The following is an 18,700-nucleotide window of genomic DNA, read 5'->3' as shown; positions in this document are numbered from 1 at the left end:
GCAGTATTGAAATTGTATCTAGGAGATAATTGTTTTGTTACTGATACATGGAACTTTCTAAAAAATAAATCGGAAGCCTTTTTACATTATTAAAAGAATAATATTACTAAAGACATTATGACACTAAATTAGAAACACTTTTAATATTCTGCAAGCCTTAAATCAGTCTCAGGAAGGAAGTAGACTATGAATGCTGGCAGTCCCTAGGAGGAGAGAAGACCCAAGATCCATTTCTGATGTGGCCAGGAGAATAATGGACAGGAAAGAACTCCAGGGGTCAGTGTCAGGGGTCATTGGGAAAAATGAAAAAGAAAAGTCCCTCCTGCAGAGGAAGATCAGATTCTATTCTGGGAACTTGCCCCACTTTATGGAAAGGGAAAAGTCACAGTGTCGCCCTGCAGGATACTAGCTTTGCTGTGGACCAGCGATTTCTCTTTGTCTTCATTCTTCTTTTTTCTGGGTGAGAAATGTCGCTGTTATCATCACCATTGAAAAGTGCAGGGGAAAGCGGTAATATTTCTCTTTTGCTCGTAGGTCACTGGACCAAGGGGAGCCACATTCCCACTCAACAGGGAGGCCCACTCCTGGAGATCCTGAAATGTGAGCTGAACACAGTGATTGGGAAGAACTTGAGGTCACTCCTGTTAAGAGGGGATGTGTGTGTTCCATGTTAGGGAAAGAATGAGATGGATAGTTGGTGGCCAGAAGGGTAGACCATGATAGAGATGATGCTATGTGTTTGTTAAATCCATTTCCTTTTACCCACACATTTAAATTGCATTTTCCAACTTCTCCTGCAGGTAGGTGGGCTATGTGACTGAGTGCTAGGCAATGGGATATGGTCTGACTCCTAAAATCCACTAAGTGACATCAACTGCTGTCTGCAAATGAGAACTCAGGCTACAGAGCATACCCTACCCATGTCCTCTTAATCAATGAGCATGAAGCACATCATCTAACAACTGCTCTTAGCCGTGTGCATATTGCCCTGAGTTGGGTGTGCTCTTCAGCCTATTGTCTACTTCATTATAGCCTCTTACCAGCAATTCACTTTGTGTTCCAGTGAACTATTTTGACTAATAATGACTGATAAAAGGTAAGATGCCCATGCTGGCCCTGCTGGAATAAAACAAAAGGAAAATATAAAAGTAGTTAGAAATCTTACAGAAGATTAAGAATCTTCAATAAAATGGACAAGGAAACAGAAGTTGAACATTAACAGGCAATCAGGGATAAGCCACCACACACCAATCATCCAAAAAGATCTTCCATATGGAATAATTGTATTTATCATATCAGAAGTATTATCTGTGTAGTTAAGTCCTAGGATATTATGAAGATATTACCCTGGACAAATGCACCAATAACTGTACTAACATCATCTGGGAGAAATTTAGCACTCATGATGCCAAGACATTCAAAAATACTGAAACAGTGATTCTCAATGTGTAGTGCAAAGAAGGCATCCTCCCAGGCATCCTGCCATAAAGACTTTTCCTAGTCTTTACCCAGTTAGCACTTGCATCTCCTTGAACACTTCACCTGCATTACCCAGGGTAGGTGTGGGCCTAGCAGGCCCTGACAGTACTCAAGTCCGGTTGGGGCAGTGCTGGGTGGTGCTGACAGGCTACAGTCACACAGCCTGATCTAAAACCCACAACTCTCACGCATCAGAAGGAAGTCATTTCGCCCGCATGCTTACTTCAGGCTATTAGAAAAAAGAAAAAGCAAAGGTAACAAGAAGAAGGTATGAGAGTCTATGGAAGAAAAGGCAACAAAGGCATTAGTAGCTGTGGAAAGTCATTAAACTTTAATCAGCACATTTTAAGAATCTTAATTTTCACCTTTTTATCACTACCCACAGGACACTTACACCTGATCTCCAACCTGACTTACAGAAGCTAGAAAATGCCCTTCCAGCTATTCCCCTGGATTAAATAGAAGCTAGCCAAGGCCAAAGTTCTGTTGGAAGTCAATCAGAACAGCAGAAACAGAAAAAATATATATGTTTTGGCATGTCTCTGTAGGCCCAATATGCCTGCTGCTACCATGATGAGTGAACAATGCTAGATTCTGCCATTCCCGGGTGGGCTAAAAGGGCTCTTTCACCAGTACTGATATTCATCAAGATTCAGAGATGTTTGAAAACTTTCCCACTGGCTTGAAGAAATGCCTTTGCCATAACTATAAAACTATCACCCATAACCCATATCTTGACATTGGGGTCTCAAGTACAGACCAATGCTCAATGTATTAATATGTCATCCCTTCTTCTGGTGCAGACACCTAGGCCTTCATCAAAATTGTCCCACCCCTCCCCTCCTCCAGTCTCCCCCACCTCCAGCCCCCAGCCTGTGCATCCCCTGTCAGTGTCAGTAAATGACAGCCAGGAGCAAAGCTCTACAGAGGGGAGCACGGGAGGTATGGCAAGAATGCACAAAAACACTCAGCACATGGCTCCCACCTGCCCTCAGGAAGCTTGCAGTCCTCTTGGGAGGGACGAGGATGCCTAACCACTGATTTCATGAGACATGTGGCACAGCAACACAAGGGTTATTAGGGTTCACAGGAAGGGACAAGCAACTGGGCTGGTGCATGTATGGCTGGCTTGATGGGATCTGCCCAGCAAGAGTTCTTCCCGCTCTCTTAGGTCTACTCAGTACCTTCTTCCTTTGGCTGTGTGAGTGTTTATGAATTCCTTTATTAATATATATGTATATATTCTAAATATATATTTTAATACATAGAGAACATATAGCGAATATATGTTTTTATATGTTCATATTATATATATGGAGAGAGAAAGTCCTTACTTAACATCATCCATAGGTTCTTGGAAACTGAACCTTTAAGTGAAACCAGGTCTAGCAGGTCCTCAAGTAACATCATTTCATTCAATGTAATTTCAGTATAACGTTCATGAGGAAAAAAATTGGTTCCATTATACACCATTTCACTTAAAGTCATAGTTTACAAAAACCCATGCACAACATTATGGACTTTCCGTGTGTGTGTATGTGTGTGTATATGCGAATATATGTGTGTGTGTGGGCGGGTGTGTATGTGTTTATGTGTGCGTTTGTGTATGTGTGTGTATGTGTGTGCATTTATGTGAGTATTGGCGTGTATCTGTGGATGTGTATTTACGTGTGTATGTGTGTGCGGGTGTGGGTCTTTATGTGTGTATGTGTGTATGTGTGTGTTTGTGTGTGTGTGTGTACGTGTGTGGGTGTGTAGACGTGTTTGTGTGTATGTGTGTGAAAGTGTGTGTATAGTGTGTGCTTATGTGTGTATTTGTGTGTGGGGTGTCTGGGGTTGTATGTGTGTTTATGTGTATGTGTGTTTATGTGTATGTGTGTATTGGTGTGTATGTGCGTGTGTTTATGTGTGCATTTGTGTGTATATGTGTATATGTGTGAGTGTGTTTTGGTGTTTATGTATCTGTATGTGGGAGCGCATGTATGTGTGTATGTGTGTGTATGTGTGTGGGGGAATGTCTGGGGCATGTGTGTGTCTACGTGTATGCGTGTATATGTGTGTGTGTCTATGTGTATGTTTATGTGTGTATGGGTTTGTATGTCTGTGTATGTGTGTATGTGTGCATTTGTGCATATGCATGTAGGTGTGTTTACGTGTGTGTGTGTGTGTATGTGCATATGTGTGGGGATTGTCAGGGGTGTATGCATGTGTGTATATGTGTATGTGTGTATGCGTGTGTGTGAGTGTGTTGGGGTGGGTGTATTTACGTGTGCATATAATTGTGTGTATGTGTGTGTTTATGTGACTGTGTTTATGTGTGGGGGTGTGTTTGTGTGTTTATGTGTGTATGTGTGTGCTTTTATGTATGTGTGTATGTGGGTGTTGATGTGTGTATGTGTGTGGGTGTGTTTGTGTGTGTGTATGTGTGGGTGTGGGTGTTTATGTATGTCTTCATGTGGGTGTATGTGTGTGTGTGTTTATGTGTGCATTTGTGTGTATGTGGGTGTTTGTGTGTATATGTGTTTATGTGTGTGGGGTGTGTGTGTATCTATGTGTGTTTATGTGTGTATGTGTGGGGGTTGGGGTGTATGTGTGTTTATGTATATGTGTGTGTATATGTGTATGTGTATGTGTGTATGTGTGTGTGTTGGGGTGTGTGTATGTGTGTGTATAAACACATGTGTATGTGTGTGTTTATGTGTGGAGGTGTGTTTGTGTGTTTATGTGTGTGTATGTGTGTATATGTATATGGGTGTGTTTATGTGTGTATGTGTAAGTGTGTGTATATGTGTGTGAATGTGTTTTGTTTTGTTTTGTTTTTAGACTGAGTCTCGCTCTGTCGACCAGGCTGGAGTGCAGTGGTGCGATCTCCGCTCACTGCAAACTCTGCCTCCCAGGTTCACGCCATTCTCCTGCCTCAGCCTCCCGAGTAGCTGGGACTACAGGCGCCTGCCACCACACCCGGCTAATTTTTTGTGTTTTTAGTAGAGACGGGGTTTCACCATGTTAGCCAGGATAGTCTCGATCTCCTGACCTCATGATCTTCCCCACCTTGGCCTCCCAAAGTGCTAGGATTACAGGTGTGAGCCACTGCGCCCAGCCATGTGTGTATGTTTATGTGTGTGTTTATGTATTTGTGGATGTGGGTGTGTGTGGGTGTTTATGTATGTGTTTGTGTGGGTGTATGTGTGTGTGTTTATGTGTGCATTTGTGTGTATGTGGGTGTTTGTGTGTGTTTATGTGGGGGGGCTGTGTGTATCTGTGTGTGTTTATGTGTGTGGGGGGGATGGGGTGTATGTGTGTTTATGTGTGTATGTGTGTATATGTGTATGTGTGTATGTGTGGGTGTGGGTGTTGGGGTGTGTGTATGTGTATTAACACATATGTATGTGTATGTTTAAGTGTGTGTGTTTATGTGCGGGGATGTGTTTGTGTGTTTGTGTGTGTATGTGTATATGGGTGTGTTTATGTGTGTATGGGTGTGTGTGTATGTGTGTGTATACACGTGCATGTGTGTGTTTATGTATGGGTGTGTGTATGTGTATATGTGTTTATGGGTGTGTCTGTGTGTGTATATGTGTGGGTGTGTTTATGTGTGTGTTTATGTGTGTATGTGTGTATGTTTATGTGGGTGTTTATGTGTGTGTGTGTTTATGTGTGCATTTGTGTGTATGTGTTTATGTGTGTGTTTGTGTGTGTGTTTATATGTGTGGGTGTGTGTAGGAAGTGGGGGCATATATGTGTGTGTCTGTGTGTATGTATGTGTGTATGTGTGTGTGTTTATGTGTGTGTATGTGTGGGTGTGTTGCGGGTGGGTGTATGTGTGTGGGGGGAGTATGTATGTGTGTGTATGTGTATGTATGTGTGGGTGTGGGTGTGGGTGTGTGTGTGTTGGGGGTTTGGGGATGGGTGTGTGTGTATGTGTATGGGGGGGAGTGTGTATGTGTGTACACACACATATATCGTCTTTCTGCCCTGTACTTTTTTCTTTTTCCCACGTTGCAGAAAACCACTCCTTCATTCATACAAGCAACTCTTTCCCTTTGCAGGAAATTACTCTTTAGCCACTTGAAACTGCAGCAAACCACACAAATGGCCTCCCTGGGAAACTGTTTTTTACCCCCGTAACGCTTAGGCCCTTTCCTTTGAAAGCTTTCTCTTCCTTCTGTGTCTGTGTCTACTTGTTCTGTTGACTCAGACTATTCGTCCAGTGAATAGAGACAACATCTAATTATATTTCCTACTGAAACGTTAATGTGTTCTTAACGCTTAGCAAGTAAGAAAAATAATAATGCCTCTATGTTCCCTATTTTTTTTCACCTGACGACTTCATATGCAAAAAGAGATTTTTAAAGCATAGCATGTAAACGTTTGGTTGGTTAGACATATATTGGTTTTTCTGTCCTCTCGTGCAAAGGTTCAGCCTTTTAAATGGGGTGTGCAGCTATTAGGCATTAACCCATCTGTTTTGTTTTGCTCTCCTACTTTGGAAGACTAACACACTCGTCTCACAGCAAAAGTCATACCAAAAGCCATTCTCTTCCCCAACAATATGCCCTGACCACCACCAACTTATCTATCATTTAGAAATATTCAGTTATAAAGTTATGCTGCCAAATGCTTAAGAGCCTCACAGATTCCAAACTTTTCTTTCCTTGATATCCTGACCCCATCCTTTCCTAACACAATGATGCCAGGGTAGCCCTCTGAATACTCCTTAAAGATAGATACAAAGATTTTTCTCATTCCACTCGCCCCTAAACTTAACCCATTTGTGGAGGCATGGATAAATCATGACATTCTCCAACAAGTCTTTCTTGGTCATAATAGCTCTAAATGATGCTTCCCTCTTTTAAAGTGTAATATGCAAATATCTACAAAGTTAACAGCACGATGTAACGTACAACAGGACGCCAAGTGGGCAAAAGAACTAACACTTTCTTTGTATCAAATTCCGTCAGCAGCTCCTTAAAAGCAGACAGCAGAATTCTACAGATCATGTGCTTGAAATCATACAGGTATTTTTGCCACACTGAACTATCGGTGACTTTTTCTCTTGATGAAGTTTATGAGCTTCTCAGGGACAAGGATCATTTCTCATATAGGTTCAGAATCCCCTGCAATAACTAACCCTAATATTGCTGGATATACAGAAAATACGCAGTGGATTCTCACTGATTTGCCCCATAAGGAAGCTGAGAAAACTATCAGGTTGAACTGAAAAATGAAATCATACTAAAACAATAAATCAGTAATAGGGCATGGAGACTAAGTGTGACAACAATTTCAATGAATTGAATGGAATTTCGATCTCCTAGAGACCCACTCCATAAGTCACTTCAGCAGGGAAGGTGTCTCTGGAGGGAAGGGGCAGATTGATAGAATCAGAATATCAGTTTTCAAATGGCCTTAGAGATCATCTGATGCAAGCCATCTTCTTAGAGAGAAAGGAAGTGCTGGAGAAGCCTCAACCAAAGCTGGGGATGCCGGAAATTGATATAAGGTATCATCAGTCCTGACTGTGCCCTTTTCACATGCTCAGCAGCTTTGCGGCAAGAATGCACAGCTCTTTCTCACTGTAGGAAGGGCCTTACCTCTGCCTGGAAGAAGGGAGGGAAATATCATTCAGAGTTCCCATCCACAATTAATGGGAATGCATTTAATGTTATCTCGATGATGTGTAACACTGTTAATTGCAGATCTATTGTAATTGCTTTATTTTCTCTATGTCATCTAGCTACATCCAACAAACACTAACACATTCTCTAAACAATTAGATTGTGCAACAGCGAGGGTACAGTATGTTAACAGGAAAACGTGCAAAATGTGCGATCAAATAACTAAACACTTCATTGAGCAGCTGAATTTTTTCTTCCTTTAAACAATTTTTCATTGTTTTCAATGTTCTGACATTACTTTTCTAGTCAGGCAGTGTGGGGCAGGGTCACCAGTGCAGTTTTTTCACACACCCACCCCCTCCACGAACCCTCACTGAACACCTGTCATGGGCAGGCACTATTCCAGCAATTACGAAAGATCAAATGAATAAAACTCTGTTTCTGTCCTCATGAATCTAGTAAGATGATTACAAATGAACACAAAAAGTCTAATAAAGGAAGAACATAAAGTACTAATAGGAGGCTATGGAATTTCAGAGCAGGGACAAATTCCCCCATTTCCTTAACTGGGGAAAACATACTAATAAAACAATCTGGCCGGACATGGTGGCTCGCACCTGTAACCTCAGCACTTTGGGAGGCCAAGGTGAGCAGATAACGAGGTCAGGAGATCGAGACCACCCTGGCTAACACGGTAAAACCCCGTCTCTACTAAAAATACAAAAAATTAGCCAGGTGTGCTGTCATGCGCCTGTAGTCCCAGCTACTGGGGAGGCTGAGGCAGGAGAATCACTTGAACCCTGGAGGAGGAGGTTGCAGTGAGCTGAGATCGTGCCACCACACTCCAGCCTGGGTGACAGAGTGAGACTCCATCACACACAAATATACATATATATACATATATATATACACACACACACACGTGTGTGTGTGTGTGCGTGTGTGTGTTTATGAAGCCATAGCCACAGAAATTTGAAAGTCCTTAATTTCAAACGATGGACTTTTTAAGATAATTCTTTAAAGCTCAAATTGATTTCTAACACTTGGTTGCCTTTTAACAATGACTATACGAATTTTTTCACAGGTGCTGATTTTAAAAGTTTTCATCAAACATTTGCTTTCATCAAAATATTGCTGCAGAGGAGTTAATGATGAATAAGCATATAACTTTGCATATTTGATAGACTTCACAGCTTCCAAAGCATTTTCACAGGTACAATTTCGATAGATCTCATTTGGTCACCACAAAATCCTGAGGAGTATGCAGGGCCCATTGACTGTCTTTCTGGGTGCATATGTGTGTGTGTTATTATAGTTATTTTTATTGTGCACAGAGGAATCTGAGGCCCAGAGGAGTTTGAGGAATGATAGTGACAACTGGCATTTGTCAGACTTGTCAGACAAAAAGAAAATTGCTGGCTAAGCCTTCCAATATAAAGTTACTTACAAGTTCTTACACTTGGAAACTCATGTTCTTAGCAAGATCCAGTCTCTACTAAAAATAAAAGTAAAAAATTAGCTGAGTGCAGTGGCATGTGCCTGTAGTCCCAGCTGCTCAGGAGGCTGAGGCGGGAGGATCGCTTGAGCCCAGGAGATGGAGGCTGCAGTGAGCTATGCTCGTGCCACAGCACTCCAGCCTGGATGACTGAGTGAGACGCTATCTCAGAAAAGGAAGAAAGAAAGGAAGAAAAAAAGAAAGGAAGAAAGGAAGGAAGGAAGGAAGGAAGGAAGGAAGGAAGGAAGGAAGGAAGGAAAGAAGGGAAGAAAGAAAGGAAAGAAAGAAAGGAAAGAAAAAGAAAGAAAGAAAGAAAGAAAGAAAGAAAGAAAGAAAGAAAGAAAGAAAGAAAGAAAGAAAGAAAAGAACGAAAAGAAAGAAATTCATGTTCCTACTGGTATATGTTCTTTTGAAAACAGAACATGCCCTAGTAGCTCTCAGCATCCGGGGATCCCCCAGTTCTCTTTACTCCATCCACAGCACCTCATTCCTTCCTCATCCTCGGACACAGGCCAACCTCTCTCCTCTCATCCTCTGCTCCCAATAGAGGATCAAAAAGTGGTCTGTTGCTCCCCGATCCTAAACAGCCAGTGCCACTAATTTATGACTTTGAAGAGTATTTGCACTTTAAAACTTGGTTATAACTCTGCAGAAGGCATCTTGATTGTGATAAGCACATGTTGGGTATTGGCCATCAGGTGGAAGCAACTTTCAGGGAGGAAGTGGCCCACGGCTGCTTCATTACTTGCTGCTGTCTTTCCCTACAGTGTTTAACAAAGGTCTTCTGAGCTTATCTTCGGGGTCATAGGTGGAGACAGGAGCTGGCACAATGCATTGCACCCTGGATCCCTGAAAGGAACTTTGTGGATGCACAGTGACAGATTTAACAAGTAGAGAAAGCCCAAGCAGAGTCTCCAGGGGCTGAGATACAAATTTTAAAAAAAGGATCTGGGAAGCAGCCAGAGTCTGACAATGACATCCCCAACCCTCACTCCCAACCCCATACATATACACTTGTCCTGGCCTTGACCTCAGACTGTACAGGCTCAAGTCCTGTGGTTCTTCAAATGTGCCCCAAGTCCAGAAGGAGGATCCTGGAGTCCTACAACCATGACCCAGGCTGCTCCCTCCTACATTTGCAAACAGAGTGGGAAACACTGTCCTTACCTCGTAGTGGGCCACACGTTGCGATTCGGAGATCAGCTGTGCACTGCACACCTTGCAGTAACTGTCTGTGAATAAATCCTGATCGATATCGGAGGACTTCATCAGGCTACAAGAGAATCAACAGAAAAGAAAAATGAGTCCACTGCTTTGATGTTTATGCAAGATATTAACCGTATGAAAAGCCAGGATCACAGTAACAGGTCTGACAATGGTGACAGAGGGGTGGATCTCCCTACACTCTTGACGTTATCATATCGATTAACCATAATACGTGCATAGGTTATAGTTTTCTCACAAATGCCCAACAGAGTTGCTATACCCTAAAAAATAGAAATCCAGCTATAGTTTTTCTGTTGAACAAGCCAGACTTATATCTAATGCCTTGTCAAGAGTTTATGTGAGGGCAGGGCACCATGGCTCACGCCTGTAGTCCCAGTGTTTTGGGAGGCCGAGGTGGGAGCATCACTTGAGGCCAAGAGTTTGAGACCAGCATGGGCAACATAGAGAGATTCTGTCTCTACAAAAATAAAAATTCTAAAAAAGGATTTATGTGAGATATTTTTGCATGTTATATATATTTATATGTTAAGGAAATGTTGTAAGCACCTAATATATCCAACAATAGAAAGTGGGTTAAATGAACTTTGATGTATCATCACACTAGAAAACTATGTGGCTTCCAAATCCAAATTCAGATAAATTATTCTTTCAGGGAACATTAGGAAAAGGTTTACCATTAACAAAAGAGATTTTTAAGTATGTATAGCATTATACAAAATTTGTTTTAAAATATGTATAGATGCATTAAAAAACATTCCAGGAAATTATAACATAATTTTAATAGCACTTATCTTTGGGAAATGATAGAAAATTGCTTTTGCAATTTTCTTCATTTTTAAATTTTTCTTCGACAATCACATATTACTTTTGTAGTCAAGGAAGAAGTTAGCTTTGTCTAGAGTCTTTAAGCGGTATAAAATCTAGTTTAAAGTTAAATAGTTACACTTAGAAAATTAAAAAATAAAATCAGACTAAACTATAACTTTCCTTGTAACCCCATACTTTGCAACACGGGGAGACCTCACTATTCAAGCTGACTCTTCTCCATTTAGGGTGGTTGAATTCATAAAGGCCACCTCCACCACCGCACACCACAACTGAACCCACAAAGTAAATAAACATATTCTCAAATTCCAAACCCGGAATCAAAATGCAGCCAAGGATCTCAAGCTTCTGAAAGCGATCTGTCGGAAACGGATCTTATGGCAGCTGAAGGATCTCATGTTACCACCCTGGAAACACACCCCAGTGCATCCGATTCCTTCACCCAGCCCACAAACTCCACTTGTTTCACCTCCTACCTGCCAAGCAAGAAGTAAAGACCATGGCAGACAGCATGCTGTATGAAGAAGCAAAAGAATCTCAGACAACAGCAATATGGTAGGCACTTTGGACTTTATCTTATTCCACCACCATCATCTTACCTATAAGACAGTCCAAAGTTATATTGCTAGTCATTTGCATAGCCAAAAATACGGCCTCGCTTGCATGATTCCAATTTCCACAAGCTAGATCCATCCTAGGTCTGATGCTACAACATGGCATTGGATGAGTCACTCAATGCTCCATACCTCAGTTTCCCCCATATAAAAATTGAGATAATAATATTTACCATGCCTTCTAAGAAAGTGATAGTGAAGATCACAGGGAGAAATATATGAGAAAGTGCTGTATCAACCGTAAAACTCTCTGCATTTGAAAGGGATCAGTAGTATATTTTTAATAACATCCTGATGTTGGCAAGATGTTGGCCAAGACCTGAACAATGCAACAGTGAACTGTGTAAAGTAAAGTGAACTGTGGTTCACTTTAGGTGATTTTTGAAATGATCTAAATAACCAGGCCACATTCATAAAGTATCTGCCTGAAATAAAAGGATGTCTTCCTCAACTACTCCAATCTCACGTTCTGTCCTTGGCCCTGGCTCTAGTGGCTCATTCGGGGCATTTGTATTCAGCAATTCAAAAGGATTCACAGTTTCTGCTCCTAAAAGACAATAATGCGTGTGGTTTTTCAATGCCCCCAGCAAGCAATAGTTAAGCCAGTTACCACTGTGTCTCATGGTTGATGTGGGCCTGTTATTTCAAGAAGGACCACACCTGGCAGGTGGCCCAATTGGCCTGGAGTCTAGCACCTGCTGTGCTTGCAGGTTCACCTCCTCCCCCACAAGGCAACCTGTTCCAGAGAGGCCGGAAGCTCTAGTTGTTAAGTTTTTCTTAGGTTGAATTAAAATCTGTCCCACCGTAGTTTTCATTCAGTGATTCTGTCATTAGGTACAACATGGTACCACACCAGTCTCCATTTTTTCATGAGATATCCTCCCTCGAGTGTCTGAAGATAACACTCTTCTATCTACTTCCAAGTCCTACCCAGCCTTATCATCTTGTCCTGAGTCTATTTCATTATAGTCCATCTTCAAAAGCAAGACCAAGAACAGAATGCGGGCACTCCGGAGATGGTCTACCTGAGGCAAAGGATTGCCAATTCCAGTGCCAACCCACAATATCATAGTCATTTGTAATGGTCTCTATTCATGTCCCAGAATGTAAATGAAGAAAAGATGTTTTGATGATGAAGAACTGGAGTACAACATTTTGAAATGTCTAATGGGAAAAGAAAACTTACTAAGGTATATTTTTTAAGCCAAGCTCCTATAAGTGGTTGTGTTTAAATATTATCGTGTTCCCTGCTATTTCTAATAAAGAAGCACACAAAAATAGATTCACGGGTGACCTGGTTAATAGGAATCTCCAAACTCACTGCACACTCCTTCCTCATTATACAACCAACTGCAAAAATCAAACACTGTGAAAGGATATTCAAGGTACGTGTCGGACCAAGCAGGCCCGTAGGAGTCTGAGTCTCGGTAAAGCAGCTGTGCAACAGAAATAGCTTTAAAGGCAGAATATAAAATGTGTATACTAAAAAAAATTCAAGGGAAGAGAAAATATCATGGCTTTTTCCACTGTTTTATGTAAGAATATTGATTTGAACAAGTCCATATGCAATTTTTTAAAAGGCAATAAGGACCCCTCTGAAATCGATGACACCTGAGTGGAATATCTGAACAAGTCACATTCCAGTGGGAGGCAATTAGTGGACAAGTGTCAGCCTGTTTTGTACATGAGGGCTTTCCCTCCAGAAAAAGAGAGCACAGTCCATGTAGGTCACTTTAGACAACCAGAGGGTCCGATTTATCATGCAGAGACTGGAATTCCCAAGAAGAGAGGATGTCACTTGCTCCCCTCCCCTGGTTTGTTTAGAAGAGGATTTTAGCTTCACTGGCCTTCACTGTCTTCACCAAGACAGCTGGTAAGAAAAAGGAAAAAAAAAAAAAAAAAGTTTTCCAATTTTTTAGCCTTGTCCATGGTCCTGAGGAGTCCATGCTCTACTCCAGCAACTGGAGTAGAGACAGAGCCACTGATCACTTACTGGTCAGTCCAATCTGTCCCATCAGATCCAGTGTCTAGTGACCTCCCCCTGGAAACATTCGTATTGTGCTGTGCCATGAGGCCTTGGGACATTCTGAGGAGGGATACAAGAGTAGGGGAAGACAGGAATTTGATTTCCTGGGTCTGAAACAGATCTGAAAGAAAGCACCATCTGTACTCCAAGGCCCAGCACATTGCAAAGGCACATTGCAAAGGCAGGCACATTGCCAAGCAACCACTGGAGGATCTGAATGACCTCTCATCACTCTGCAGTACTCACAGAGGTTGGCACTATCTGCAATGGAGGTAAGAGGCCTCCACCCGATGTGGACGCGGTACTAGAGCAGGGAGTCTGGTCACATTCTCACGTGCTGTCTGGGGGTCTGAGTTCCTACAGATCCATGTATATAGCAGTGACGGTGTGAGGCTCAGAGGTGCATCTAGGTATCAGGAATAAAGGAAGCATCAAGGAGGAGTGCTTTTATTGATTCTATAATGGTTTGGGGAAATCTAGCATGAGTGAGGCTCAGGGATAACAGAGGCACAACCCCTGTCTTCCAAATCTTGCTGAGCTACTGAGTAAGAAGAGACATACACACACCAACACCTAAGGCACAGGCAACTAATTCCAACAGAACTTGGGGGATGGAAAGTGATATAGGATTTGAGAAGACAGAAAAGATTATCAGGAATCTCTTCAAGAAAGTTCTACTAGGGTTGAAAATTTGAGGATGGATAGGATTAGAGTGGAGAGAAATGAGTTCCAGTTCAGAAGCTAATTATTTTCCCTGGCACAGACAAAAATCTTACTACCACTAAGCATGAGAAGATAATAGGAGGGGCATAGGTGGGGCTAATTTGGAATAATTTAACATAAGGGGGAAGGCAGAAAAATGCAAGGAAGAGAATCTCAAAACCTAGATGGAAGAAAAAGAGGCTGGGGGAGAAGAGCCAGGTCCCGAAATGTTTCTTAAGGTGCAAGAAATGGCCTTTTTCAGGATCCTCAGAGGCAGATATGAGACCTTCCTTTCTGCTTCTTTCTGCTTCTCAAGAACAGATTGAAGGAATGAATGCAGGCTAAAACTCCAGAGGGACCTGGGGCTTCATGGAAAAGAGTCATACTCTTTTTAAATTTTTGTTTTAGGTTCAGGGGGTACAGGTGCTTGTTTGTTACATATGTATACTGCATAATGGTGGGGACAGTACAGCTATCCTTCAAATATTAAACATTATACCCACTAGGTAATGGTATAACCCTCACCCCCTCTTCCACTCTTTCCCGCTTTTGGAGTCCCCAGTGTCCTTCTCTCCACCTTTATGTCTACGTGTACCCATTGTTTAGCTCCCACTTATAAGTGAGAGCATCCAATATTTGATTTTCTGCTTCTGAGTTAGTTCAGTTAAAATGGTGTCCTCTACCTCTACCCTTATTGCTGCAAAGGACACTATTTCATTCTTTCTGTGGTTGTGTGGTATTCCATGGTATATATGTACCAGATTTTCTTTATCCAATCAACCATTGGTGGACACTTAAGTTAGCTGCATGACTTTGCTATTGTAAATAGTGCTGCAATGAACATGTAAGTGCAGGTGTCTTTTGGGGTATCTGTGCAGAGGAAACAAAAGCATTATGTTAAAAAGATTAATATTCTTCATTCCATTCCATTTCTGATGGTGCTGAAATAACTTCTGACTCAGAGAGCCCAAAACCCATGCAGGGCTCTTCAGAGGGAAAGACATTGGTTCAAATCCAGGTGTGGTTGCTTGCCAACTAGGTTGTTCAGCAACTTACACAGCCTCACTGAGCCCTGGTTTCCTTAGCTGTAAAATAGGAGGAAAATTCTCACAGGGTTATTGTGAGGATTAGAAATAATGTAGATAAACCATCTAGCACAGACTGTGGCATAGCAGAGACACGCAAAAAGGGGATATTACCATCATTATCATTAATATTATTAATTTTGTATTATCATTATTCTTATTTTCAGAGGAATGCTGTAAATATTTAAGAAGAGAAATAAATAGAACCACATGAAAGGCTAAGAGGGAAGATAACATAGTCGGTGTATTGAAATCATAGCTTTTATTGCTATTATAGTCTTTCTCTTTTGTATCAACAATACCATCCACAAAGATGGCTCGTTTCCACTGAAATGCAGCTGCCCACTCCTCCTGCCAGCTGAAACTCAGGCCTGTGAAGACCCCGTACTGCATAAACATTTAAAAATCTATTTTTATTGTCACAAGGTGCTGACCCTGACGGACGGAGAAGTTTGATGAGAACTTTGTCTTACCCTCTCGTCCTCCCACAAGTGCTCACCTCCCATGACCTGCTTCCCAAGGGGATGCAAAGGGAGAAGCATGTCATTCAAAATATGGCGGAGGACCAGGGACTCCAGCAAACAGAACCCACAGCACTCACCGTGGCAGTCCCCAGGCGGCCGCAGCCATCAGGGCCCCAGGGTGGCATCTCCTCCAGCCCAGTCCCTTGAGGAGAGAAGCTCTCGGCTTGGTGTTCCCCACCAGGTGAGCATCCTTCTGTTACAGATTTGGGCTATTTCCCTATAAAGCTTCTCTAGAAGATCTAATAACCTACTTTCCACCCATACTATCCCTCACTGGCCCTTTAAAGATAGAATTTAAGACTCATGGACACTTCAACTAAAGAGCAGCTCTTGCCTTTAAGGTAGGATTTCTGAATTTCCAAACTGCCACTCCGTGTGACTGTGCAAGCACTCCAGTATCAGGGATTGTGACTACTCTAACAATGATGCCAATAGGACCTGGCCCCTTGTGAGAGCTCCTGACCCAGAAGGAATAAAGATTTCACTGAAGTACTTCCCCTGAGCCAGGCCTTGTGCTGAGGGCTTTATATAAATCATCCGATTTAATTCCCTTAAAGAGCTGTGTAGACTTGTCAGCTTCATTGTCTAAATGAGAAGACTCGGGGTTAGCAATTAAGTAACTCACCCAGAGGTCACTCAGCTCCTAAGTGGCGCTCAGTTTTCCAAGCCAGGGCTGACCCCTGTGCCCACGGCCTTCACCCCTACCCTGAGCCTCTGTCCTCAGCACTGGGCATGCCCTTCAGTTTGTCCCCTGCCACCTCCAGCTCGCGACCACCATAAAAATTCATAAAAGGAAAGCCAAGGACAGACATTCAGTGCAGAATTAATATGCTGGGGCCTGAAGAGCCTCGACTGTCCAGGTAGAGCCTTGGAAGCTGTTTCTGACCTCAGTGCTCAGACTCTCTTTTCCGTGTTTGCCTGAACTGAGCTGGGACGCGCTAACATCTGCCTGGGCATTCTAGTTCTGCTTCTGCCTGCACAACCACGATTCTGCACCTCTGCAACCTTACTCGCCCTCAGTAGATCCATGACCTACTGCTGCCCTCCAACGTGGCCTGACACCTCGAAAAGCCGCTGTGCCCTCTGCCAAGTCCTGCTGGCCCTTCTCCAGCCAGTCTGGGACCCTCCACCAGATGATGCCCCCTGCTCACCCATGCCACCACCAAACAGCCTGGCCCCGAGCCCAGCTGCCCTTGGCAGTGCTGACCAGCTCACCAGCTCCCAGAACCCAAGGCAGAGAGGCTGAACTTTTCTCTCCTTCAATTTTGACAAATTCCACAGCCGACTAAAAATGCTACCAATTAAGATGAACTATGACCTGGTTATGAATGTGAAACAGACAGGAGGCCTTCCACTGTTGTTTAAATTCAGCCAATTTTAAAATTATTCCTCTCAAAAAAGCAATTGAACTTGTTTCTACTTTGATTTATTAAAACAAAGGAGAGGGTCTAAGACTCTGCTCAGAAGGGAGGGAAGTATGGGAGTGAGGGCTGACTTGTTTCCATACTTGGTTTGCCCTTTTGTTATAATTTTGAGTTTTTATTCCCTGAACCTTAAACCCATATTTGGTACTTTGGTGGCTGTTGCCTGACGTTTGCTCCCTTTCCCCTGCCACTGTTCTTCTGTGGAAAGAAAAAACTCCTTGCTCTCTAGGCTGTCTACCAACAATGGGAAAAAGATTCAGGAGGCAAGCGGGTGGTTTTCGTGATCATCTCTGCCATGCCTGCCAGTGCAGGAGCCTCAGAGGATGGGCTGGAAGCAGGGTCTGTCCTGTCCCCATCACACCTCTCTCCATGTGAAGGTGGTAATGCAGTGCTGGTTGCCGTGGCAGCAGACAAAGCAGATTTAGAGGGGAAAAAAAACAGAAACAAGACAAGCACTCTAGAAATGAAATCATCTGGCTGGGCGTGGTGGCTCACACCTGTAATCCCAGCACTATGAGAGGCCGAGGTGGGCAGATTATGAGGTCAGGAGTTCGAGACCAGCCTGATCAACATGGTGAAACCCCATCTCTATTAAAAAGACAAAAATTAGCCAGGTGTGGTGGTGCACACCTGTAATCCCAGCTACTCTGGAGGCTGAGGCAGGAGAATCACTTGAACCCGGCAGGCAGAGTGATTCAAGACAAGTACTCTAGAAATGAAATCATCTGGCTGGGCGTGGTGGCTCACACCTGTAATCCCAGCACTATGAGAGGCCGAGGTGGGCAGATTATGAGGTCGGGAGTTCGAGACCAGCCTGATCAACATGGTGAAACCCCATCTCTATTGAAAATACAAAAATTAGCCAGGTGTGGTGGTGCACACCTGTAATCCCAGCTACTCTGGAGGCTGAGGCAGGAGAATCACTTGAACCCGGCAGGCAGAGTGATTCAAGACAAGTACTCTAGAAATGAAATCATCTGGCTGGGCGTGGTGGCTCACACCTGTAATCCCAGCACTATGAGAGGCCGAGGTGGGCAGATTATGAGGTCAGGAGTTCGAGACCAGCCTGATCAACATGGTGAAACCCCATCTCTATTGAAAATACAAAAATTAGCCAGGTGTGGTGGTGCACACCTGTAATCCCAGCTACTCTGGAGGCTGAGGCAGGAGAATCACTTGAACACGGCAGGCAGAGTGATTCAAGACAAGTACTCTAGAAATGAAATCATCTGGCTGGGCGTGGTGGCTCACATCTGTAATCCCAGCACTATGAGAGGCCGAGGTGGGCAGATTATGAGGTCAGGAGTTCGAGACCAGCCTGATCAACATGGTGAAACCCCATCTCTATTAAAAATACAAAAATTAGCCAGGTGTGGTGGTGCACGTCTGTAATCCCAGCTACTCTGGAGGCTGAGGCAGGAGAATCACTTGAACCCAGCAGTCAGAGGTTGCAGTGAACCGAGATCATACCACTGCACTCCAGCAAAAAAAAAAAAAAAAAAAAATGACATGAAATCATCTTGGTCTTCCATAAAATCATGCCAGAGAAAGGGAACAGCAGGTGGCCAGGGTGCAGCGCAGGGGAAGACATCTGACCCCCACTCCCGGGACCACTGGCTCCAGCACACACTTTTCTTTCATTCACACACCACCTGGGTCGACAGGCAGGAGAATCCCCCAT

At 43.1% G+C, this 18,700-nt stretch overlaps 1 protein-coding gene across 5 annotated transcripts in view; it reads right to left on the bottom strand.

Moving 5' to 3' along the window:
• The window catches only part of ZMAT4 (zinc finger matrin-type 4), a 378,251-nt gene that overhangs the window by 292,074 nt on the left and 67,477 nt on the right, over positions 1–18,700 (bottom strand). For all 5 annotated transcript variants that reach the window (XR_010134997.1, XM_063709320.1, XM_055348042.2 and 2 more), the window contains exon 2: positions 9,760–9,865. Coding sequence is in view for 4 of the 5 variants with exons in the window: in XM_063709320.1 (XP_063565390.1) it covers positions 9,760–9,865 (106 nt within the window). In the remaining variant the exon portion in view is untranslated. The remainder of the gene's footprint in view (positions 1–9,759; positions 9,866–18,700) is intronic.

Source organism: Gorilla gorilla, chromosome 7 (genome assembly GCF_029281585.2).
Source record: "Gorilla gorilla gorilla isolate KB3781 chromosome 7, NHGRI_mGorGor1-v2.1_pri, whole genome shotgun sequence".
Lineage (NCBI taxonomy): Eukaryota > Metazoa > Chordata > Mammalia > Primates > Hominidae > Gorilla > Gorilla gorilla.
Note: the sequence above shows the minus strand (reverse complement) of the source record. Positions and strands in the feature narration are given on the sequence as shown.